The sequence below is a fragment of the Branchiostoma floridae genome, chromosome 16 (assembly GCF_000003815.2).
Source record: "Branchiostoma floridae strain S238N-H82 chromosome 16, Bfl_VNyyK, whole genome shotgun sequence".
In the NCBI taxonomy this organism is placed as follows: Eukaryota; Metazoa; Chordata; class Leptocardii; order Amphioxiformes; family Branchiostomatidae; genus Branchiostoma; species Branchiostoma floridae.
In genome coordinates this window covers 14674853-14701526 of record NC_049994.1, presented here as the reverse complement: position 1 = coordinate 14701526, position 26674 = coordinate 14674853, and the positions used below count along the sequence as shown (strand labels likewise).

The window sequence follows — 26674 nt, the reverse complement described above, 5'->3', positions numbered from 1 at the left end:
TGGTGCTTACTCTCGCTTAGTTTCGCAATGGCTACGCAGGTATTTCCTAAGCCCCTCAAACACAGCTGCACCCGTCTCAAGAATGGTATGAGAGAAATGTCCAAACTTTTACCTGTGGACATTGTGCCTCAAACTGTACAAACTGTTTCGGTGATGGAGAGGTAAGGGGTGCCACATCCTGTAATTTCGTCACTTCTTGTAGCGTCTAACGTTCTTAGAGAAGAAGAATCCTTCGTGTTTGAAGAATAAGACGGAGTAAAGTACAAAGCAAAGGCAAATTTGCATTGAGCTTATGAGATATTGATTTTATTGTGGTGCACCTGGCATCGTATCACGTTAGTGTCTATCACACACATATATGCAAACAATAAATACACTTGAAATACCATCGGTATATACTCTTATCTGCACTGCACACAATGGGCCCTTCTTTTATACGGTCGGTAGGAACAGATGCGATCACAAACGCAAAGAGACAGAGAAGCACCTGAGAATACCTATAACATATGTGCAATAAAATTTCAACATCGAGTCCAGTCCTGTTCACTCTAGTCTGCTTCCAACGTAGTCCCAAAACAGAGGCTAAGCCCCGATTGGTTTATGGCATATTTTAAGCGTTCTTGCTGCTATTTTGTGAGTTTTTCCCAACGAAAACGCCAAAAGACGTCAAGAATCCAACCGGAGCCTAACCTCTACTTGAAGAGTACTTTCAACGGTTGCTAGAATCAGACTAAAGCAAAAAAAAAAGACTGTGCTGATTTTGTATTCACCGATACTTCTTGGTAAATCATTCCACAGTGTTGCCTTACATTATTGAAAGTCGTGGAGAAAATCATTCGATGGGAACGCTTACGTGGCTTTAATCATTTCATTGTGTGTGCGCTTATCATTTTCCTCTGGAAACCACAAAGAAATATATATTACAAGTCTGTACACATCTCTTACAACGGAGAACATCGACAAATTTACTATTGAAAGGCTATACATTGTATTCTATAGATTAGAATAGCTACAGGAGACATTGGATTCTAGAGAAGATACGACATGTAATTAATGGAATCATCTTGTTGTGACGTCAGATTTTGTCTGTAAGGATATCTGCACTGGCCTGGATTCTTCGTTGTCTGATGAACCGTCAATACTGTCCGTGACGTCAATCTCCTCCAGCGCATGCTCGCTGCAGTCTTCATCCGGGTCACTAAGGTCCGCCATGTTGTAAGTGTCTTTGGGGTCGTCCATTTTGGAGGAATCGGTGACCTTGGCGCTCCCGTTTGTAGATTTGTCTTGCGTCACTTCATCTTTGGCCTTCTTGCTTCTCTTCCACTTCATTCTGCGATTCTGGAACCAGATCTTGACCTGAATGGACAAAAGATAGGTTTTTGTTATCAGATATGGCACTAAATAAAAGTACACAACAGTGAATCAAAAATGGAATCTTTAGCAACAGATTATAGGAGGACTCTGCTATCTAATTAGATGCTTGTTATCTAACACGGCTAGGTTCTACATGCATTGCTGGAGAAATGGTGGAAGCATGAATTTGATTTGTCGAATCAATAAGGTTCTAGTCAAACTAACCTCCTTGATCGAATAGATTTGAATGATATGCATACGAAGTATGTTGTGCCAAAGATGTTTTATCACTACTTAGTATATGATATTAATATGTTACTTCATACACGATTTTGCTTGTTTTCAGATCTTCAAAAGTCATTAAACAATTGGATATTGTAAAGTCTTTTCAGCTATATAGGCGACGTTCGGAAAGGTGACGTCTGTTTACGAGACAGAAAATTGTAGCGCCTACCTGTGTTTCTGTGAGCATGAGCGCTGTGGCCACCTCGAACCGTTTGGGCCGGGACAGGTACTTGTTCTCCTTGAAGTACTTCTCCAGCTCCAGAAGCTGCTGGCTGGTGAAGGCCGTGCGGGGCCGCCGGGTCTTACACAGGGGGCTGGCCTGGGACGGGTGCACTGCGGGGTACAAGGGGAGATATTATTAGATATATAGCCCATTGTATAGTATAAGTATACCACAATACAAACATGATATAAACTCAGTTTCACTGACGAAAGATAACGGATGTTATCTGAAATGTCTGACCGTTTCCAAAATCACCATGATCCAGTTGCTATTCGGCTCATCTTACTAAATCTAGTATTACCTGAATGTCTAACCTCCATCGACTTAACCTAATATAAACATCGTTATAACCCAAAACTTCCTCGTATAAAGATGAACAGACATAAGTCGTTACAACGTTGTTAGAGTAACCCAAAACATTTGAGCGAGCCTTTCTTTGTGCTGAAGTAAGTAAATAGAAAAGTCTTTGCCCGAAGGCTAATTATTGCAAATACATATAACAGTACAAAAACAGTGAACAACGAACAGTATAACAGGTCACTATTCTAATTAAAATGATAACTCTAAAATAGTCGTTAGGCTTGGCTTCTATATCAGATTCACACATTTCTTCCTATCATTCTCAGTTAATGCTCCATCAATATCATTGTTCCGATTGTATCACATATCTAACAGTCCGTAGCGGTTAGAGATCAGATATGATTCATAATCTTCCAAAAGGAAAGAATAATCCCAACTCTACTATGTAGGCTATATTGTAGGTACCGAACATGTTGTGTTTGTATCTGTTTACGTTTTGTGACCAGTATTACTTGGAGACAACACGTCGTGCTACGAGATGAGTTGGGTGGAGTACTTCTAATCAACTAGAATCTCATTCTTTCGTCTCCAGTGCTGTTGTCCTTAAGTTTTCTTTTAATGAGCGCCGTCCACACATTAAATGGGTGGATGGACAAACAAGTAACGAAGCTAACCTCAGATAAAGTCTGTTCGCAACTATTCCAACTATTCCAAGGACATTCACGTCTGAACAAAACCACACAACCACAATGAGTGTAAAGCTAACCGCTGTTTAATTTCAATTTGTGAAGTGAGGACACAAAGAAGCTAGAGAGAAACATGTAGGTAAACGTTGTCGACATCAGAAGTCTGTGTCTGACAGAAGTTGACAGACTCTTGACGTAACCAGGTAATTAGCAACATCAGATCGCCATTAGGGTGTCAGCTCTACAAGAGACCGTTGTTGGTCACGAAGCGCTCTCCTTTCACCAAGTCATGATCGTCTTCTTCTATGCGAGACCGCGCAGTTTGGTCCCACCCGGGCAGTACGTGCCTCCCACATCCCCACCGCCCGCGGCTACACCAACTGTTTGCCGAAGACATTTTCCGCTCAATTGGAGCTGAAACGCTTCTGAACTCCGTTGATTACTGTACAAACGGAGACGTGCGAATTTGGATATTAAATTTCGGCGTCGCCAGGCCGGGAGGATGATAGATCGGTTGGCTGTTTGACCATGTCGGCTGGGGTTATCACACAAGTGTTAATAAAGTGGCAATATCCCGGGGTATTCAGGGTGGTAATTACCCCAATTATGACATGGCGGGAAAGTAACGAGGGGGTGGGACAGCGGGAAACATAAACAACCGAGAAACGCGTCGACTAAAGCGGCACAAATGTGCGGATGAGTATAATTTCATGAGTAGGATTGGTTTAACAATTTTGACGTAATTGTCTATGATAAATCATATCTAGAAAGGTTTGCATATACCGTCAAACAATGATTTGTAAATCGGCTAAACAGAAAAATCTGGATGATAAGAGTTCTGCTAGTGCAAAATTGAGTAAAAGACCGTGAAATGTGCCTCGTTATTCATTTGAATTGTAAATATGAATTGCAGAAAAAAGATTCTGTGTACCTTGATAAATGTGTGTTTTGTCTAAATTTTTCCGAAATCATCTTAGTACTGTTATTGGAGAGTGAAAGTCATAAATGTTTGGTACGTTCCCAGTCGTTCACTGGACTTTCCTAACCCCTAGTAATGGGGGGCTTTGGTCAAGTTAGGAATAAAAGTCTAGTAGGAGTGAACTGTCCGGCCGCTGGATAGCTGGATTGACTGCAAAAGACTGACTGAAAAGTTATTTGTCACTATTTGGCCGAATTCTTCCCTTTTTTTAATCCAGCTGACACGTCTGCTTGAGTCTAGGGCATTCATGGCAACCGAAGTGTTCCCGACTTGTGAGAGACGCGTGAAGGAGGTTTGCCGTGCTCGCACGGAGGAAATGTACCACTATTGTTCCTCTAAAGGGGCTATCGAGGAAGGGGCGGTTCTGAAACGAGACTAATGTTCTGTTCGCTTCCGTTCCATCTGTCGGGAAGTCTATACGCGGAAACACTTTGGTCGGAAATTATTGGAATTACTCTTTCGGCGTGTCAGATCGACGACAGCTTGAAATATTAAGTGTTTCCTATATTATGAATGATATGAAAGGTAACGTTGTATCTGGTACCGCATATATCAAGCACATATATGCGTTTCAATTTGAATGTAGCATTGTTGAATCTGTGGATATGATAGCTGATTCTTTTATGCCGAAATGAAATAAGCGTGCGCTGAATCTGTTAGTCTCTATCAGACTCCGGCCTTGCCGTATAGTAATAGGGGACTTTGACCAAGTTATTTTTTTTAGGAATAAAAGCCTAGTATAGGAGTTAATTGGCCTAAGACGGAACTGACCGACCGGTGAAAACTGAAATACCATTGCAACTTGTTGTCCCTATTTGGCCCAATTCTTCTCTTTTTTTTTATCCAGCTGATACGTCTGCTTGGAGACTACTGTTTGAAAGGGCAAGGACGTTATATAAGGTCACGATTATCGTACGATCGTCGTGCGATTGCAAACTGGGCGGATTCTAGTCGTTCACATGTCGTACGAAAATCAGATGTCTTCTTACGGTAAAGACTGTCTTAGGTCCTTATCTGTGGTTGGTTTCGTCACAGCCTATTTGAAAATTATACATCAAAGTCGTAGGACTACTTAAGAAGAGTGAGACCGGGACGTATGGAAGCAAAGCATCTTAGCATTTTAACGTGTCGTAGAAGATTTAGCTGTCTAGTTACGGTAAAGATTGTCTTGGATGCTTGTATGCGGTTGGTTCTGTCGCGGCCTGATTGAAAATCATACATCAAAGTAGGAGGACTACCTAGGCAGAGTGAAACCGGAACGTATGGATGTAAAGCATTTGAGAATTCCTATAATTGGCGGAAAATCGATAATTTCGTGGATAATCGTCAGATTTCACGGTAAGTTAAAAAAAGTGCCAAATTTCCCAGCTATGGGAACGTACAGATGTGGACAAACGGTAATGGCCGAATGCGTAAAATGATTAAAATGACAAATACGTGATCATGAATCGGCCACACACGTACAAAAATGCTCTCATTTTTACTCATATCAAATCTGCTGGTCCTAATTCCTTCCTTCCTTTACTCTTTCACATACTATATTCTTCATGATCGTATCTTACATAAAACAAGGACGTTTGAAACACTGTTGTTTGACATTTTCCTTGTAAATAGACATTTCTCGTACCCCCCTCTAACGCAAATTTCACGGCTCGTTTTCGCGCCGCGTGATCCAACGAGGTGCGTAAAACCCATTAAATCGCTCCAAAACTCATTAAAAAGGTGACAGGAAAGATTAGAATCACAACTACCCGGGGTCGGGAGGGGGCCATTTCCACTCCCTTTGATGCAGATGTAATTTTATCAGCTATGCAAACCTTTCTCCATTGTTACGCAATCAAAACTGTTGCAACTTTCCCGTTTGAAGTCTTTGTTCGCCACGCGCTCCCCTCAGACTCACGACAGTTGTGGATTCAATTAGCCCGAGCCGAACCGTCGCTAAAGCGATACAAATGGTCGCCGCACAAAGAAAACGGCTAATTTGACTTGCTTTCAAAAGAACTCGAACAAAACGGACGATAAGTGATTCCCTTTCTTTCTGCTGACCCTGCGTTTTGGCGTGAAATACATCTGAAATTCTGACAAAGTATCTTTAGTTTGGACGGAATACACATCTGCGTTCAGAAAACGTTTGTCGGGAATAATCAAGAAACCTTTTTAAAAGAACCTGAACAAAACGGACGATAAGTGATTCCCTTTCTTTCTGCTGACCCCTGAAGTTTTGGTGTGAAATACATCTGAAATTCTGACCAAGTGTTTTTAATTTGGACAGAATACACATCTGCGCTCAGAAAACGTTTGTCGGGAATAATAATAAACCTTTCAAAAAGTTCGTCACGTATTTACAATTGATTGGGTGAAAAGAGCTACTAGTTTTGGGTCCACATTCTACAAATTAAGGTTAGATAAACCAAGACCTTGGATAAACGTAAAATACCATGTTAATCCGTCCAAGAATTCGTTCCTCCCCAGGACAAACAGACACGAGGTTTTCGGAAATATTTTAACCGGTCAGAATCACATGGCGGACCATAAGCCTATTTCTGAACACAAGCCGCTCTCAATATGAAATTAATTTAGGCGAGCTTCCTTAGGGGGCTTTGTGGTGGGGGATTATGCCGGTTCATTGGGCCTTTTGTGCCGTCTGAATGTCGACTTCCGATCGCCGCGGCAATGCAATCCTTTATCGTATAGAAAAGTTTTGCCGTCCTGTTCTTCACCCTGAAACTGCCCTTTTCATCTTTCAGTTGTATACTTTAAAACAATTTTGCGTCATTCTCTTTTTTGCAAACCGTTGGGCATGGAACTAATATTGTTGGAAAATAGGAGAAATGAATATTAGTTTTGTGATTGTTTGTGAAGAAAGTACGTTACACATTTTTGTACGGATATGTCTAAGGTGAGTTCCAAATTGTAGACATGTGGCTACTCTCAAGCAGAGGTTGGGCTCCGGTTGTTTTTACGTGTTTTCAAGAATTTTCCCCCCGTTTTCTCCATGTCTGTCGGTCGGAAACTCCTTCTAGGGACATTAAAGAACATCTGGAAACAGCACTCCATCCATCATAAAATAATAGCCAGTGCTACTAGAAGTAGAAGCCTACGAACGAGGCTAGTGACTATGCCTATAGTACAGCGATACGAATTGTGCAAACTGAGAATTATAAAGCACTGGCAATAACACCGCCTATATTGTTTGTTTAACCTATAAAAACAAATGCTATAAACTGGCGAGAGGGTTCTCTGACAGCCCGATACTATTGTTGCGAGAAACTGTATTTTTCAAGGGAGGTTCACTCTAATAAGGCATGTTTGGCAACGTTAATTTTGCATTGTTGAAGTCCGCGGTCCGCCTACACCTCTAGTATTGTCCGTGTTTAATACGCCACAACACAGTACTGTGTGTTGTCGCCTGTGTTTACCTCTACATAACATCCACCTCCTTCATCCACACACCTGATCTAACAACCTACCCCGACCCCTCACCTGCAAACCGCCAGTCTTAAACGGTTACACATTAAACCCGACTTCGGCATTCTTCGACACCATCTTCGGAAATGGCGGGATCTCTCGGCTATTAGAAAGCGATTCCCGCCAAAGTCCGCCTTTTAAAACACGCCACTCAAAGGGTCGGGTGATTTATTGTGCTCTCGCAGGTGCGAATTCAGGTGTGCGATAGGTGTAAACAGTGCGAGCGGGTCGCTAAACAGTGGTAATCCGCTGTACCGCACGGCCGCATTTTTCCGCGGAATCTGGTTGTTTGAGAAAGGCTTTTGGGGACTTGGGGTTGTCATTGCTGATGACGTGGTTTCTTCTGAAGTATGCTACAATCGGATATAAGGAACACGCAGTCTTCAAGTCGTGCCATCTGGCACTGACGTAGCTATATCATCTGTTCACAACTTTAGTGGACATTCTGATCATTCAGGATTCAATGTTCTTGGTCGGAAAAGGAGCAAGTTTTTTTGATAACTGACTTTTGCCAAATTTAATTGAGACCGTTGCTTTCAAAGATGCGAGGGTTTAGTCTAGACCTTCTTTTTACCCTGTACGGAAAACGGCATGTCAAAATGTTGGTTGAAATATTTAAATTTAAGATAGAAGAAATGTGATGCAAATCAGTAATTGATTTTTGTGGTGTAAAAAACGGAAAATTTCCGATTTTCATGCCAATTCTGTCTCTGAAAGGGAGGACTCCTTCTGACAATAGTCGCCAATAAAATGTTCATTATGCGGTCGTTTCGGGCCCAAAGGCCGGTTTTTCACGCTCAGAGTGTGGTCGGCTACAATGTGGAATAGACCACCCCTGAAGACTTCGTCCGCAAACCTTGTTATTGTAATTTCTTACTCCTGAATGGTTGTATCACTTTAGAAGAACGTCGTGGTTTCTTTGTAACGGCTCGCTCTTTTGAAAACTTTATCAGACGTTTCTTTCGGCTTCCGGAAGAGGCTGGGTCTATAGGAGTAAGACGTCATGACTCTCTTCATTCCGAAACTCGCGGAAAGAGGAACTTTATAGAGAAGTCACCGGTATCACAACCAAGGAGCTTTTAAAACGTCCTCGCCGCAACACGTCACTTTTTAAGCTCTACGGAGATTATCCAATTACAATTATCCTAAAAACATAATGGTTATCCTAAAATAACTTACAATACACGTGTACTTTCACTTCGTCAGATCAAGGAGGTCTGATATAAAAACCCTGTGTATGGAGCAAAACCCTCTGCATCTGATGACTAAAATATACGAACACTTCAAGCTTCAAGCATTCACCATAAATCTTATAAATTTCTATGCACTGCCTATGCAGGCTTTTATCTACTAGTATTTCTCAGAAAATCAGATACCTTCACATACTGTTCCCAGCCAACCCGAAATATCTAGAAACAGACCAAGCCAATTACTTAAAATTATATTTCATATTTTGTAAGGAATTTATAGAATATTATATTTTTGCAAACTTACCTCCATAATCCATTCTTGGCATGATCATTCCCGCTGCTCGGACCCACTCGAAGGGCATGGCCGTCTTGAGATGGTCGGGGTGATGCGGGTGGAAGCCCGAGAACCCGAAGTGGTGCGTCCCGTTAGCAGTCAACGGGAAGTGGTGCTGACCGTACGCCGGGTGCGGGTGCAGGGGGAGACCGGCGGACGGGTGCAGGTGAAGTAGTCCCGGTCTCGGGACAAAACTAGACGGCGGGGACATCTTGGGACTCTCTTCCGCTAGGGGTGAGACGGGCGGCGTGTCGGGCTGGCCCCGTGGACTTGGCTCCGAGGCGGTAGGGCTTCGCTGGCGGGGGCTCCACACGCCTAGCCCCGAGGAGCGCTGCAGCTTGCGCCGGTCCGACGCCAGGAGGTCATCGATACGAAACGACTTGATACTTTCCGTCATCATGTTGAGACCTCTTACTCTTTTCAACGGAAAAAAGGCGCTTCCCTTCTCTTCGAGGTCCTGACTGGTTTTGAATGAAGAGATCTCACAACACGGCAGACGTGTAGTGGACTTTATAAAACGGAGACCCCTCTGTACCCAGTACTCGTGTTTGTTTACCAATGTCACACGAGCCCTTTGATTGGTCGCATGCACCCCAAAATAAACAGCGATTGGCTGAAAGTCACCGGTTGCCATGAATAATTTGACGGGAACGAAAGACGCTAATTTCTTTGGGGACGAAAATGTGTTGTTTTTCTCCAAAGCTCGGTATACTGATTTTCGAGAATTACACTCCAGATGACCAAGAACATTCATGTTCACCACACTAGCAGTGTTGCCAATTTTGTAATGCAAATCTAAAGCACTAGTTTAGTTTTTTTCGACTTCTGAGCGACTTTTACGTGTCATTTTGTACGGAGGTGAACGATGGAAAATTTGTATTTTACCGAGAAGACATCCAAATTGCCCGTAACAGGTTTGCGGGCTTTACAGTGTTCCGTCACAGCAAGCCACGAAGAAAATACATACCATACGCCATGCAGTATGTATTTGGGCGTTAAAATTGATAGAACAGGCACGCATTTTTTTTAATATGTCAAACAGAAAAATTCCAATTTCTATCAGTCACAGAGGAGGTCTTTTTTCGTATGCTATTCTACTTGGCCTAGGTGAATACCATACAGACGTATACACTAGTCGCCTTGCAAATTGGAATTTGTAATGTTCAGGAGAATGACCAAGTTTAAGCAAGGAGCTTGATAAAAGCTCCTTGGTTTAAGCTAATAGATCTAGTGTCGGACATAGAATATTTTTGTTCGGAGGGTCGAAATTTCGGTCAGAGAGTGTAGAATTTAATTTGGTTGTGAGAAGTGCTGTGTAAAGGAAGATTTAAACAAGGTACAGAATACAGTGAGTGGTATTTTCGTTTTTCGTTACACTCACGAAAATCATTGAAAAGGTGCAATTAAAATCCTCATTGTTTAAGGCGTGGCGAACGGATATACTGCAACAAAATGAGAACTGTTACTTCTGAACTTGACAGTTTGGCATTTCATGTTAGACGTCAACACAGATCTAGTGCTGTGCCACACCTATTTGCGGACGGAAAATCATGTAGGAATTTGCCAGCAGAAGTCGGGGAATATTTCATCAGATGACTGAAGTCGATTTTTGGAGGATAGAATTGTCCGTTGGTTGCAAACGACAAATCTGTGACTGGCACACAAGTCTTTTTAACTTATTTTGCCGGCTTCTATTTTTATTCCAACAACAGAGTGTAGTGAGAAACGTTTAGCACATGTGCGTAGGTGTCGCTTGCACAAGTAAGTGTTCCAGTCACCATTATATGTAACCACACGCCTACGTCGTGGGCACCAATGTAACAAATATTTAACATTGCCATTTCAATTAACTATGTTTTTATTAATAATTATCATTATGTGTATGAAGAAGTGTAGATATTTCCTATTACACACACTCTACCAAAAAAGTAGAAAGCGTTATCTAAAGTTTTTGTGTTCCGCAAACGTAAAACTGGTTGGCAAGCAAAGCTGTTTGATGCAAATTTAAATCTCGCTCTTACTAAATGCTACATTAGAATAAATATTATGAAAATTGCCACACATAAATGATCTAGCTTAACCAAAATTGCTACCAAATGTTATGCTATATTACAAATTTTCTAATTTCGTAAAAAAACGCAAATGAATCTCTATTTGGCATGGACACATACAAGTATGGCAGTTTGATTTTTTTGTACTAAATCTCATTATAGAGATTGTTTTCAAACCAATTGCTCTTTTTATCATGGAATTATACCAACCAGTTACATACTTGAATTGATATCAAGCGCAGACGGAAGTAATGTTAAAACATTGCCTTGAAATATGTAATAAAATTTAGATAGCCCTCTTGTGCATATAACGTGTACGTGTGTAAAAAAATCAACCGTTAACAAAAAATGTATACGTACTTCAGCATCACTAAGTTATTTCCGTAACAGATATAGCGTATGTCAGGAAAATGAATAATTTTATCCTTGTCAATCCAGTTTGGGGGCAGACATACGCGGAATGGCGTTTTGCATTAACATCCGAGTGGAAAAAACATGGCGGCGAGAGAGAGAGAGCCGTCCGGAGTAGAGTGCTTATGAAGAATGGACAAGAACAACACAAACAACTACTACTGGTGAATATACGAAAACCTAAAGTTTGATCACCACAGAGATTTTTACTATCCTATGAATAACGGATAACTTGGAGGGACGCCTGGTATCTTTCTGCACGAAAGTAGTTTCTGATGTCCTTTTTAATACTCTACTTTATACTTATGCTGCATTCACAATAGTCGTACAATTTTGTTTTCTGACCGACTACCAAATACTCAATTCCGTATAAGATCTGTTTACGATAGTGGTTGGTTATTTCTTCTTGAAGTTGATTTCCTTCGCATAGATAGGTAATGAAGAGAGGATAACCATAGCACACAACGCACTCCACCCCCGGCCCCTCCCCGAAAATGTCAGTGAAGAAGGCGAAATGTCTCGGCAAACTCAACGCCCTGCATACTTTGCTTTCTAAAAACTTCTCACCTGTGTTAGTTCGAAAAACAAACCCTATGTATCGGTAAACGTTATGCTGTTATCGTATATTGTATATTGTACAAATGTTACCAGGGCTAGCCCTTGATAGTAGCCTCTGGCTAGTTGGGTAGCCCTGACTGTATTTCACATGATTATACAGCCGAATAAATCAAATCACCTGTAGTGCTACATGCCTTCAAAGTAGTTTTTTTATCATATTGACTTGACTTTTATCTTACATGCTTTCTAAGAAGCACCCGATCCTCGAGCTCCGTATACGTACACTCTTAGAATGATTGTTTGAAACGGGTCAAAAGTGTATATGTATTATAACTAAGGCGGTCATTCTAGATTCAAAACGATATTGGCAGTTTGAATATCTAGGCAGACTTTAATTCAAGCATTGCTGTAAAGATAAACACTGTGAAAAAATACCAGGGTGCAAGGAAATTGTGGTCTCAAAATATTCGAAAAGGTTTTATTTGTATTTTCAGCAACAAGGTTCAAAAAACGCAACGATTCAATATTACTTTACTAGAGGTTAGATTGTCGAGAACCCAAATGTCTATTCTATTTCAAATTGACAAGAGTTATCTATCATGTTTTGTTGCAAGAAGTCTTTGAAAAAAATACAAGTTTCTCTGCACAGGTGCGTTTCCTGATAAATGCGTTTGGCATTATTACGCTTAATAGATCTATGTGTCCTAAAATACTACATAACAAAGTTAGTTTTACTTCTATAGCACATTCAAATGTCTGCAACACAATCTACGAAATTTTGTGGTCCCTTCATGTGTCAATGATTATGAATACAATTGGCTATATGAAGTTAGAGAGGGACTGTATCGATTGTTTTTATTCCATTATAGTGATAAGGAATCTGTACTATGAAACTCATAAAGATTACGAAACGACCAAATGGCAATTGTCCGTTCTCATACATTGCCATTTGCTTTGGTGTGTGGAAAAAAAGCAATACCGACACCCTCTGAAAATCAATAATGAATAATAAAGGACGAACAAAAGAGTAATCAACTCCAGATGATATACACCAGGTGCATAATTTGTAATAAGCCGAATGAAACAGTTTTATAATATTAATCAATTCATAATGTCACAAGCGAATGCTTACTCGTCAGGAACGTATCTTAAGTAGAAGATATAACAAACCTGCAAATCATTAAAAACATTGTTCCTATAGTCCTAGCAAAACGTTGAGATAAAAAAATAACGTTATATATTCCTCAACACGAGTGTAGTAATAAACAAAATTGTCTTTCGCCTTTTCAGAGAGAGCGAGAGCAATTATTCGGCGCCTTGGATACGGCGCCCCTCCCGTGGGACGATAATCTCGCTCGACCCGCCGTCCGCCATTTTTGTCCGGATTTCGCACGTCCCGCGCACCTGTCTAAACTATGACGTCACAGGGGATCAAAAAAATGAGATGGGCCGTGATAGAGCATGCTCTGCGGTTAGCCACCGCCCGTCACTCATAAATCGCTACAAAAGGGGTGTATATCTCACTAAGTGGTGATCCGTGAGCCTTCTAAAGACTCGCTTGTGGCGTGTATGAGGAGATTTGTGTCATGTTTTGCGGCGATCGCCTCGTTGTTTGGGGTTACTCCTCAAGTATCGTCTGCGCAGACGGCCGTTACCATGGTTACCACACACCACACTCGTTTATGTAGACAGATGTGAGGCCGAGCCTTACCTTATTGCTGTTATTTTCAGGAACTGAACATAACACCTCACAGTTTATGAAAATAAGAAACACTTAAAAATTTCGCTAGCTTACCCCGAATCGATCCGGATACCAAAATGTCAGTAGAAGTAGAGACAACTAAAATAAAAAAAAGAGGTATGTGTAATTTTTTTGTGAGCCCCCAGAAAAACAAAACTCCAAGAGGAACAACCACCGCGCTGTGGTATGCCTTGCTATCAAGCCGCTGCTGTATATGCCTTTTTTCAAAACTGTATAAACAGCAACAGCATACGGGAACTGGCTCGTCCATACACCACCCCTTAATTACTTTCTGCGACTCTTATATCACGCATAAACAGTGTTTAGGGGGAGTTTAAATCCTGTTGACAACAGAAACGTAAACAAACTTCTCGCTAATTTGTCATGAAAAGTCAAGGCAGTCCGTGCGGCTGTATATTTTATTGACGTTTGCAGAAGGATCATTTTGTCGTTTCAGCGTTTTATTGTATTGTTGTGATATATTACTGAAATGTTTTACAGCCTGTTTAGAATCTTTTTCGTCCTTATACAGTCTAATCTGGTTGGGGTCTGAGAGGAAAACTTTTACATTTGAAATAAAAATGTGTAACTGACGTAGTCTATAAAGCAGTTAATTAGAGGTTTCAAAGAAGTCCGTTGCTGAAATATTTTACAGCTTGTTTAGACTCTAGATCTTTTTCGTCCTTATACAGTCTATATAATCTAACTTGGGTCTTGCATTAAAACTTTTACATTTGAAATAAGAATTTGTTACTGACGTAGTCTATATAGCAGTTAATTAGAGGTTTCAAACCTTGAACCTCGTTGCTGAAATGTTTTACAGATCTTTTAGAATCTTTTTCGTCAGTCGACAATCTAACTGGATTTATAATGGGTGTTGTTCTACTTTCTTATGCATTTTAATGTCAATGGTCAGTACAAAAACGTTTGATACCAAACGAAATTCTGAACATCATCGAACTTCTTTCTGAGGGGCAAACTTTTACATTTGAAATAAAACCCGTTACAGGCATACTCTATAAAGCAGTTAATTACAGGTTTCAAAGAACTCCTTTTCTTTTGTTGCACGTGTATATCACCTTTTTTCCTAATGAGTAAAAAAGAGGAACGATTAGAGGAAATGAGGAAGGGGAAATGGGTAGGTCTGCAAAATACTGAATGGGGTATTGTAACGTGCGATGGTCCGTTAGGTAGTTAACACACTGAACACCTGAATTTACCAGATACAGCACAAATCTCGCATTGTTGAGACTGAGACACAAGCTTCACGCACGGTTATACCGCCACAGGTGGGGCAGAATCGGCCGCAATTTCAGGCTTCCTAAACCAAAGACAAATAGTTACAAGCGCGCATTTCTGTATCGCGCTGAGCGCTCCGGACATCGGTGGGTGCAGGTGTAGGCAATCAGGGACAATACGCGCTCTCACACGGCAGATTAGGAAGACACTGAGTAACAGTGTAATGAGTTAGTGTGTTTCCTGTTACAACAAAGAGTTTCCTGTCCGGGAGAATCCGTTGTGTTCATACCTGTCTTCGCTTATCTACAAGCAGATATGGCCAAGCTTGTTTTTGAGCGCATTTGGCGGTGTATTGTACGCTTATCTCACTCGCAAAGCAGAGGCTCGATCTGTCCCTGCTTTTTTGACGTACGTTTTTGTCGGACTTTCTATTTTGTCCTATTTTCTCCATGTCCGTTTGCTCGAAGGAGGCGAACCTCTGCTTGGAGAGTGTTTTTTTTTTCTCTGGAGGTGTGAGGTTTGTACAGATAACCAAATTCGACGGGTAAAGTTTTTCTACAGATATGTTGGAAACACCCCAAACAAGTCCTACTGCTTTCTCTCTTGCTCTCTCCCTTTAGATCTCCCTCTCTTTAGTTTCTTGTTCTTACTACAAAGTTCATTTAGAAGGTAATACCTTTGTATGTTGATAATAACTATAGAGCTGCCAAACCAGAATGACTATCACATCAAATCTATATCATAGACCTTTTGCTTTTAAAAATCACAAGCATAATTTGTGCAGGTCCGTTTCTGTGGTACCAATATGTAGTCTAGGACTACCAGACTGACTACGCTGGCTATCAAATTTATAGGGAGAATAATTTGCCAGAGGAGTTTTTATACCAGAAGAGTTGGTCGGCCGGCCGCGCTCCCAAATTTCCCGATTTTTTTGCCGAATTCTACGATCCCGGCAACCCCGTAGGAAGGCCTGGTGGAGGCTACCAATATGTCCCCCGGCCCGTGGACTATAAACGAAGCCATTTTTGCCTTCTGCCATTGTTCCCCGAGGGACCCTCGTATTTGCTCGTCGAATTAGCTCAATCAAACTCAATTAATATTCGCATTGAGCTAATTAATTGGGTAAACTGCAGATGCCTGAAAGTGGGCAGCTATTTAGACAGCGGCAGGGCTTATGTAGGATTTATTTGCTATGTAAGGTATTTAATAATATACGACATAAGCACTGTTTTCCGGACAATTACAAAATCATGTTAACTGAAATATGAAAACGTCACGGTTGAGGGTTGGTTACGCAGTAAGGGTATAGACTATAGAGTGTTGAAGATTGCGCGGACCTGTAAATCTTTAGACCTTCTGGATGGATGGTGGTTTTCCTTTTATGGCTTTTTTTGGTCCCTCTGCAAACCGATTGAAAATAAAGAGTTTTGCTTCATATTTTCACAAGAAGACAAAAATTGAAGATTGACTCATTGCGATTGACTCATTGAGAACACGGACAAGTCTGTAAATGCACAGAATATGGTTACTTTCTAAGATATATCCAAAATTCAAAGTCCAGCTTCGCCCTCAACTTTCTTTACTGAGGACAGTTTCTGCTAATGATCCCTTGGTTTTATGGAACATTCTGTGTGAACTGTATGTACAGCGCAATGTAAAACGCAAAACTTACAGGATGCACTTCTTTATCAATGAAACTCGTTTGAGCTACTTATGAGATCCGTAAATAGTTTCATTAGGTTCAGATCATAATAGGTGACCGAAGGGTCGCTCCTAGGTCGCCGCCTCAGTGGAAATGGGGTATACAAAATGGGGAGGGGTGGGGCCATGGCACCAGATGTTCATTTGAGAGCAACCAAATTAGCCTGACAACTAATCAACAATTCGTCGCTCGGTGGTTTCAGCCATTGGATCATTTACATGAAAATATATCTACATTCAGGGTGTATTTAGAAACATTTAAACGGTTGTCGATGGGCGACGATTTAGGTCGATAGATACAGATAGATTCAAAATCATAGCAAACAAGCGTTAAAATAGATCATCAAGTCTACGATCTATGTTAGGGATGTCCCTGTGACTCATGACTCCCATTTGAGTTTCTGGTTCCAATTAGTTCGTAACTGGGAGATCCCGGTTCAAATCTTGGAATTGGCATATCGGTTGGGGCTGCACCAGTTTTCCGGGAGGGACGTAAAATGTGGTGCCATGTTCGGGGAGGCACCTCGATCGAGCACATTATCTAAAAATTCCTCTCTGTTAAAATACACTAGTACCTTGTTGCTGAAACAGCACGGAAACTTTCTGACCTACGCCATGCCAGTACGTACTTCAGCTACAATCATATGAACGAACTACTAGTATTTATGTTATACGTGAATTACTGTGCGGAAGAATAACATTAGTCTCCAGGCAGATCTACCGGTGACATAAGGAGTTTAGCTGGCTAAGGAGTGTTTTGAGGCCTGGTAGAACTATCTGGAGATTAGGATAATATTTCCGTTGGAGGAAAATCAATAGTTGACCTTTAGGGTTGAAGGGGACCCGAGAAACACTTCCTTGTTTGTATCCGTTTCGAGTACCTTTTACATACTAAGGATAAACGGCAGATTTCCTTTTGTGGCAAAATACGTGCATATTCAGGGCAGCTCCTTCATTCACAATAAGAAAATGGGACTTGAGAGAATAAAAATCCGATTTAAACGGTAATTTCACGGATACATAAACAAGCTGACATGTGGCTGGTCCAAATCTTGTCAATTGAGCACCCGGAAAATACCATAAGAATGGAATTAAAAACCGTCAGCTGCACACGAAGACGCTATTAGGTCGTCACAACTGATTATGCCCTACCGAAATGATCCATTAAATTAGCGTAAAACTTCCAATCAATTTTGAACAAAAGGCAATCATACGCAATAAACGGTAGGTCGGAGGGTGGCGAGTGTATTGTTACGCAGATTGAGGTGTAAAGGTCTCGTGCCCAAATGAAATGAGCAAATTAGACGAGCAGTTTTGACAAGACGAGGTTTTTACGGGCCATAAATTGAGGGACGCCCCTGGGAAGGGAAGCTAATCAACTAATACGGTATTTTAATATGACTAATAAGGCCGGGGGAAAAAAGTTTATGTTTCAGGCTACATGACCAACTCTAGCAAAACCTACTGACACTAGCCTTTTTCTGGGGGTCGACAGCAAATAAGGCAAATAAAATGTTCGATCTCACATTTGCGTGATGCAGATTTTAAAACAGAATTCTAGGTAGTCTTGTAAACTTTCTTACAGATTTCTTGTATTGTATACTCTACCAACAGGTTAATACTTTGAACATTCAATGTAAGAATGTGTAGTAAAGTTGTTTCAGTACTTCGACGTTAACTTTTAACATACAATCTACATGTATACTCTTTATGATTACATTGTGGTGGTGAAAAAAACTAGTGCCCTGATACATTACAGTTTTACGTTGTTTAATTGTATTTATTGGATCACTTCGGCTGAACTCCAGAAAGATAAGAAAAGAGAGGCCCTACCTATACCAGTCTATTATATTTTTCAAGACGGTAGTCTGAAACACAACGATAATTTTGCCTGGCCTAAATACGACCAATAAGGCAGGTGGTCACCAGCAGATTGGGAGGGGGGGTACAAAATGTCGCACGCGTGTCTCTCCGTGGGGCAGCTTACGCACATGACAAAAGAGTAATAAAGTCGTCATCAGTGGGCCGAGTTGGGCCTAAACACCGTTTCTTACACAAATGTGATGGGCAAGGCGCGTGCGGTGGGGGGACCACCCTCACTGTAACCTTCTGCCCCTGTGGGCACGGTTAGTTAAAGGTAATGTAGTCATGCTGAACTGAGATGATCATTCAATCATTCAGTTGCTTAGATCTCGGCTGGCCCATTTGGTCAAGAGTTTGTTGAGTAATTGTTTATTATTCAATATTCTTTATATCAAGTTTATTAAGCCACTGTAAACAAGCAGATCCTACGGTAGCATAAGATAATATTATTGCAAAGTAGTGGCAAAGGAGTGAAGCTGGCCTAGGAGTGTGCATTCCATCGGTAGCCAATGGGCAACGCACACTCCTAGGTCAGCAACACGTCTCTGCCAGCTTTTGATACTATCGTATACTGCCGTAGGATCTGCTTGGAGATTAGCTGAATGTACGTATACGGTCATACAGGCTGACACAATCATTTAATTGAATATTAAAAAAAGCTCCATCGACCTTCCATATCAAGTTTCTACTAGAAGAATTTTGGCCTACGCCATCTTGTCCAGTGCTGTGAGATATGTAAGATTAATTGTGAAATAAAGCCGGTAATATATGTGTATGTGGTAAACTGTGGCGGTTGCTAACCTACGTTTTCCTGATAACCCTTACAATTGCCCCGTTCTGTCCGCAATTAAAGAGTAATTAAACAGCATTGGTGTTTAATTAGCGACCTTTAATCAAACCTGCTGTAGAGGTTATACCCATAATCACCTCCGTTTATGATAAGCCCAGAAATTTGGCGCCGCCTCAAAAAACGGTTGCCCCCGTCTTTATCTGCATCCCGAAAAAGGCGAAAGGCTCGCTGCTACATGTGTAAATTAAGACCATTACATGTGTTATGTAATAAGCTTGACCATTTATCATTTTCCTAAGATGCTTTTTTCTCATTTCTGAGTGGACTGATAGTTGCTATATTCTTGTTTTGTAAAGCTGGTGTCTTTTTGTGTAAGCTGCTTGTTTTGTGTATTTGTGTGCGTATCATCTAGACTTTTCTAGACATTTTCCTAAGAATGTTCTGATTTCTTGTTTCTTATGTTGAATTGATGTAGCATTTGTAAGCCCTGATGTTTGTGTTTCTTTTTGCTTTATTTTTGGATGATTATTCAATGGATAACTTATTTCTTCAATACATGTTTAAGCCATTTGATGTCGGTGTGGTTGTAAATATCTTGATGCATGTTTGAAAAACAGAAGACCAATACATGTGGAACGTTTAGAGTTAAGGTAGAACCCCTCTTTCCTTGTGTCAGGGTCACATTTCCAGCTGGTCTGTTTGTGAGAACGAAGAGTATGATGCAAAATACAAGAAAACACACAAAACGCTAAAGATGAGACATGATTCGCGTATGTTTCTTGATGTGTAATTTCATTATTCGTTGCCTCAAAACAGTCCTGCCGGGCCCCGGTTGAACATATAACCCTGACATTACAGCAACTTCCTTTAGATATTCAAACTGGCGAGTTCTTCTTTTAAGAAAGGTGGAAGTTTTGGACGGCCTTGGTCGCGACGCTCACCTTGCTGTACCATAGACTGACCTATATGCGCATTCACAACATTATCACCGATAGTTTACTCTTCTTTAGAGCTCCACCAGAACACAAAAGATCTACTCTCTATTGAGCACACGGCAGACCTTTGTATGTAGATCCCCCTTGCTCCTTTTCATAACAATAGCTCTTAAAGAAGACCATTTTCTTGACGTATCTTAAGACGATTAGCGGGGCAAATCTGTTTACCCTCCCTCCCTAATTGTCGTAGAACGAGGCGCGGTGTGGGGGGTGTATAGATGTGAGAGCAGATACACGTCTGTACAGTACAATACGTGTGTTTGTCAGCCTCTGTCTTGGAATGACTGACGTACGTTTCATGATTAGGCGGGTACAATGGCTGGTGATATCGCGGAGAGCAGCGAGGGTCGGACTGATGTGGCTACCAAACACTGATAATGTTGTAGTACAGCATAAGCCAGTTAAATGTACACCGCACACTTCAGTTAGATGCCCGAAATCTCAAAAGCCTTACCCGATGCGGTACAGCTGAACAACTTCGCATTGTTGCACCACCAGGATGAAATAGGGTGTGCAATTAAACGGCATCTACTGTACTAGTATACATGTTTGTGTCCCCACACGTCGTGTCTATCCACGCAGGCATTGTATGTGTTGTCCATTTGATGTGCATTCATTGGTCTTTTCCACAGGCTTCCATTTGAGATATCAATTCCTTAATTAGTCTTTTTCACTACTTCATTTTTATTTACTTAAAGGTTGTGTATGCATGAATGAATACATTTCTTGAACAATGTTCATGAGTATACGCTAATTTCTATGAATATTAGTGTTTCAATTTTGCTTCCAAATTTGTTCCTCTCTTTGGTTTTCTTTGCATCGTCTTTTCTTTCCTTCTAATATTCTTTTCTTTCCTACATGTCATTCTTTCTCGCCTGCATTTTACTTTTATCATTCTTAGTCTCTTTTATCTAATGACCTTTTTCTTTCTTAAACCCCAAATGACAAGAGTCAGAACACTGCCAGGTCAACGCACAGGAGAAACAACACCATATCTAGTTGCTAGACACCAATTTGTAGCTAAGGCAAGTATTTGCTCACAACAATTACCTCTTTCATTCCGGTATCAAAAGACGATTTGGGAAGACCTGTATTTGCTGATCTCCATAACTGAGAAAGGAGGGGGTGGGGCTGTAACTGAAGCAATAAACATTATGGGAAAACTATGCGATGTTTTCTCGTTTGGTTGACAAACCTATCAAATGTTGCCATCATATGAATGCATCCAATAGTTTCCTAACAAACCTCGTCGCCGTAGATTGTCGTGGCCAGAACACGAGATAGAAACTCTACTGCAGAAATCCGCAACTGAACCTCGCCGTAAAAATGCTTCTTTTGTATAATGTCTGACTGGATTTGATAATAAATGAGGAGCAATGTCTTCTATCTTACACCAACGCTAACCCTGTGTTATGCTGAAAGATATTTGACGGCCTTGTCGTAAAATATATTCTCACAGCGGTTAGGAGTGGTACTGCATGTTACGCTGTAATATCCGGTTATTTGATTTCCTGTCCCAAAGCTGTGTCTTGATTCATGATGGTTTACAGCCCCTACAAATAATGGAACAAGCTGTTTTCTCCCTTAGCCTGGACCAATGTGCATCAAGAAGACGATGTGCAACCTGTCACATGAAATTGTTGGAACTGGTGTTTGTTACCTCCATGAAAAATGGAGATATAGTTTTTGTCTGTCTGTGTGTCTGTTTGTGTGTCCGGATATTTGTGGTCAGCAAAACTCTAGAACCTCTAAATGGATTGTAGTGATACTTGGTATGTGGGTAGGGGTTGGAAAGACGAAGGTCAAGGTCGATTTTGGGCCCTCTGGGGTGCAACATTGTAACTGCAGCAGAACTTCGATTTTTTTTTTGTAACTGCGATGTCTGCCCGCAATAGAACCAGACAGATTGTTTGATATTAGGTATGTTTTTACAAGGCCTTGAGATGTTAGGATTTTTATGGTAGTGCATTTGAACTTCCGGTTTTTATATTTCATGTTCTGGACATGATATGGGCATGATTTGTGTGTTAGATACCTTGGGAGGGAGAATTAGGCGTGTAAGCTCCCTAGCAATATTTTCGGTGACTGAAGGGACGATTTTGTTATAGAGTTTGACAAATAATAACCCAAGAAGGGGTTGACAGATTGTCATGATTGTTGGTATGCAGATAGAGGTTTACACATGCTTGTTTACCCTTCAAATAGGGGTGGTAGGCAGACCACTCCCATGCTATTAATGGGAATCGACAGTCACATAATAAATGATTCCGACCATTTTTCTGTGTACTGTTACATGGGTGAGTTTTATGATTTCTACGATCAAAATGTACATAAAAATGTTCTTCCATGATATACTACAAATATGAACCTTATAGTGCTTATGACACCAAAATGCAACTGACGTTTACAATAAACGTTTGCGCCAAATATACACCGTTACAGCACAAAACATCATAGTTACTTTTATCTCCTTCTGGAACTTACTACATATTCATTCAACAATGCTGCGTCGTCCTTAACCTTGCAAAATATTGGTTTAGTTTTAGTTTAGTTTAGTTTAGTTTTGGTATTAAATGACGATTAAAATTTTGCTCTACAAAGAAACCTGCATTCAGAAACTACTCATAAAAAGTGTTCAATAATTGACATCTGTCAACACATACCAAATCTTCCCCTCTCACCTGTCCAGAGAGATGTTTTGTGATCATCAAATTGTCCCATGAAATGAAACATCATTTGTTTGCAGGATCATTATTTACATAAAGCTTTAACACATTTTGTGCCTCCAATTATGTGCCGAAATATACATAAGATGTTCTTATTATGGGTATGACACATGAAAACGTTCAAAGTCAGTTTGGATATATATTAGTGTGTTGTGATTTTAAAACCAGTTTTGGCTCTCAATAAAATATGTCTCCCTCATTTGTTGGCACTGTCCCTTCTTATATGCTCACGCCGGGATCTATTAACTGCACCAAAGTATTTCTTTAAGACTTATAATTACAAAATGAAGTTCAAACGTTCTGTACATACTTTGTACATATCTTGTACATATATTAATACATATCTTGAAATTCTATTACTCTGCCAATCCTGGCAAAAATGTCAGGCTAATCTGTACATAGATTCTATATATCTTGTACATATGATGCACATAACTTGTAAATATCATGAAATTCTATGATACTACCAATCCTGGCAAAAATGTGGGAAATACTATTACTTCAAGCTTGAAAAAAAGGAAAACACCATTTGGCATTTGCCCTGGCCAAAAAAGGTAAGAGTCCTTGCCTTCCTCACACTCCATCCGACAGCTGGATACTGCCAATCACGACTTCTGGTTTCTCGTAGATGTTAGACTTGGTCAGCTGATGGTAGTCCTTGTTGGCTTCCATCTCCGCCTGGGGTCCTCCCTTCATCCCGAGATCGTTCTGAGCGGCATGGTTGTAGCTCCAGGTGTCCTCATACTCGTGATCCTCCTCATCAATGGCCGTTAGGTTGGTCATCTTCAGACTCCTTGACTTCTTTTGTGGCTCAGATTGCTTCTTGGAGCTGGCAGGCTTGGTGATAGCCAGGGGTAGACTGTTGGTCTTGTCTACGCTTGGCTTGTTCGGGTTGGCGGAGCCTCGCATGTTGCCTGGTAGATCTCCGGTCTTTCCAGCCTGACGTCTGCCTGGCCTGGGCGTCAACGGTAGGTTTTTGGGTTGGTGAGGCTTGGCGGACACTGTCACGGCTTCCTCGTATACGTAGTCTCCTGGCTTTCCGGTGTCCTCAGGCTGACATCGGCCTGTCATGGGCGGCGCCGGTAGACTCTTGGACCGGTTGGGTTTGGCGTACACCGGTACGGCATCACTGTAGTGTCCTCCTTGCTCGCCGAACTCTCCGTCGTACCGTCGACCTGTCTTGGGCGTCACTGGTAGGCTCTTGGATCGGTTGGGCTTGGCGTACACCGGGACAGCATCTTTATAGATTTCCTGTGGCTCTCCAACTTCTTTAGGATGGTGCCGACCTGGTTTCGGTGTCAACGGTAGATTCTTGGAGCGAGTTTCCTTGACGTGCACGGTTAGCGCTTCTTCGTAGTCTCCTTCTGCTTGTTCAGGATGGCGCCGATCTGTCTTGGGCGTCACCGGCAGATTTTTGGAGCGGTTAGGTGTGGCCTTTACCGGCACTGCATCTTCGTAGCCTTCCCCTGGTCGTGGTCCGCGCAGTTTCAGCTTGTGCATGAGATAGGCTTGAACGCCGTCTTTACGGGTGACTCCGGTCTTCCCGTCACGTCGGTTTGAATCGGGAGAGTTCGGGTCTACATAAGTATGCCGAACGATGTGGTGGTCTGCGGGAAGGTAGTAGTGGTCTGTTTGTGACCGTTGGCTGGGGGGAGATGCCGACATGGATGCCAGGTACCTGAAATGATCAGTGAATGTAAAACATCACATAAGCGTCTCCGGGTGTATCTCAGTTACGTTGTCGACATTATACTTTAAAGTTTGATTTCAAAATCAATTTACGAAAGATCAACAGAGCAAAAGAAGAACTTGTGCTTGGTTGAGGGGTGGCTAGACAAAATACATTGTTCTATTCCCCCGGCAATGATAACAAATAATGATGTGAATTATAAAAAGCAGCATAATAATATACACAATCAAATATCACAATCAGCATGGTATGGTCTTAACGGTTTTAGTACATCATATGATAAATTGGCTTCCTTCTATCCCTTTTACCGAAATTTCACGACAGGAAATATACTGTTTGCCGCACCTGGTGCTATAGGGTTGTATGTCGTCATCATCAACATCGTCATCATCGATGGTTTCCTTCGACTCCGGTTGTTTTGACCGGACCAACTTCAGCACGACCGCAGTGCAGGACACAGCCACTATCAGCGCCACCAGACCCACGCTCACGCCTTAGGAACAATAGTAAAGAGAAGAAATATCAAAAGGTGTTATCTACAAGATTCGTTATTATAAACTGACCAAGTCCAAATCACACATGACCTCGCTCACGACTAGCTCCCAGCTATGGAGAAGGTCTGGAATCCATGGTTGGCTATGTACATGTGTGACAGGGGCTTTGATGAAAACACGATTTGTAGGTATCATCAACCATTGACATAAAAGCCAAACAATTCACTGCAATAATGATCTTGTCTATCTGTAGACTATCATGATCAGAACCCTGAAAATTCTTTATAAGTCACAAATCAAAACATGTAAGAAATTTTCACACTTAACTTACCAATGATTTGTATTTCGGTAGCACCGTATGTTGTCGTCTTGGACATCTTAACGTAGTGCTTTTTCATTAGTCGAGCTGACGGAAAAGGGGTCAACAGTTTCAGAGTAGCCGAGGTGACAGCACTTGTTGCCGGGTATTGAGGAGAGCCTGTAATTGTGTCGTTTGTTTTGGACAGGTCTTGGTCTGGATTCATATCGTTGTCGATTGGATGAACATCAGGCTTTGGCAATTCGGAGGTGGTCGGTCGGTTTGTTAGCATTTTATGTTCAAGAGTTCCACGAGCCTTGTCCGAGGATTCTTGTGCAAAGACTGGGTCGTTGTCAGTTGGTCTAGCACCAAACTTTGGCCATTCGGAGGTGGTCCGTTGGCTTGTTGGGGCGTCCTGACCTAGAGTTCCGTGATTCTTGTCCGTAAATGGCTCGGTGGACTGACTGTAATGTCGGGCCAGCGTGGAGGTCCGGATGGCGTCGACGTCAAAGGATGTAGTGCCGTCACGTCTGGTGCTTTCTGTGGTTGTCATCTTGGTCCTCTCTTCTGCTGTAACCAGTCGACCAGTGGCCAGTTTGCTGAAAGCGGTTTTGCCAATGTGTGGATTCTTCCGATAGCCATGTCGAGTTGTCGTGATGAACTTCCCCTCTTCTGCCGTAACCCGTGGACCTCCAGCCATCTCTGTGACAGGCTGTGGACGGTTGGATGAAAATGAGGGAAAGGTTTTCCGTTGGTTCGGATTTTTGTTTTCCCTGTTGTCCCGTGGTTTTCTAGAAGGAACTTTGTCAATGTCCAGATTCTTTTGATAGTCGTTCTGAGTTGTCGTCTGCATTGTGGTGGGTTTAAGACGGACAGTCGGTTGGGGACGTATTTGTGGTAATGGCTGAGATGTTTTCTTCTGGAGACGTAGGTTAGGTCGCCGTGTCTTCAAGAGATTCTTGACCCCTTCTTTATTCTTGTTATAGCCGTTGATATTCGTGCCCTTTTCAATTCCATTTGAGACATACGATTTGGTGCATCCTGAAACTGGATGGAAATTGAAACGTTAAAGCGCGTGTGTATATCTAATGACAGTACATTTGGATTACTGTTAGACAGATCCACTGTCACTATCATTTAAACTTCCCTGAGCTCGAGCCACTAAAGATACTATAGAAAACATTGTACGTCTGTACACCATTGAAAACTGAAGAAAACTACATATATCACTATAATGATAACAGAAGGTAGAGACTCATTCTCACATGAGTAAAGTAAGGAAATAGGTGCACGGTGCAT

General features: G+C 41.5%; 2 protein-coding genes across 2 annotated transcripts in view; both read right to left on the bottom strand.

The window, feature by feature from the left end:
• Positions 1-278: 278 nt before the first annotated feature.
• LOC118403568 (motor neuron and pancreas homeobox protein 1-like) lies at positions 279-9332 on the bottom strand. Its single transcript, XM_035802305.1, has 3 exons — positions 8789-9332; positions 1808-1971; positions 279-1356 (listed from the first exon to the last, which is right to left on the bottom strand). The coding sequence occupies exons 1-3, from the start codon at positions 9216-9218 to the stop codon at positions 1060-1062; spliced, it is 891 nt and encodes a 296-aa protein (XP_035658198.1). The 5' UTR covers positions 9219-9332; the 3' UTR covers positions 279-1059.
• Positions 9333-25340: 16008 nt separating this feature from the next.
• Positions 25341-26674, bottom strand: part of LOC118432813 — a 7490-nt gene continuing 6156 nt past the window's right edge. Inside the window, exons 4-5 of the mRNA XM_035844432.1 lie at positions 25409-26422; positions 25341-25348 (exon numbers count right to left, since the gene is read on the bottom strand). Coding sequence (XP_035700325.1) covers positions 25341-25348; positions 25409-26422 — 1022 coding nt within the window. The remainder of the gene's footprint in view (positions 25349-25408; positions 26423-26674) is intronic.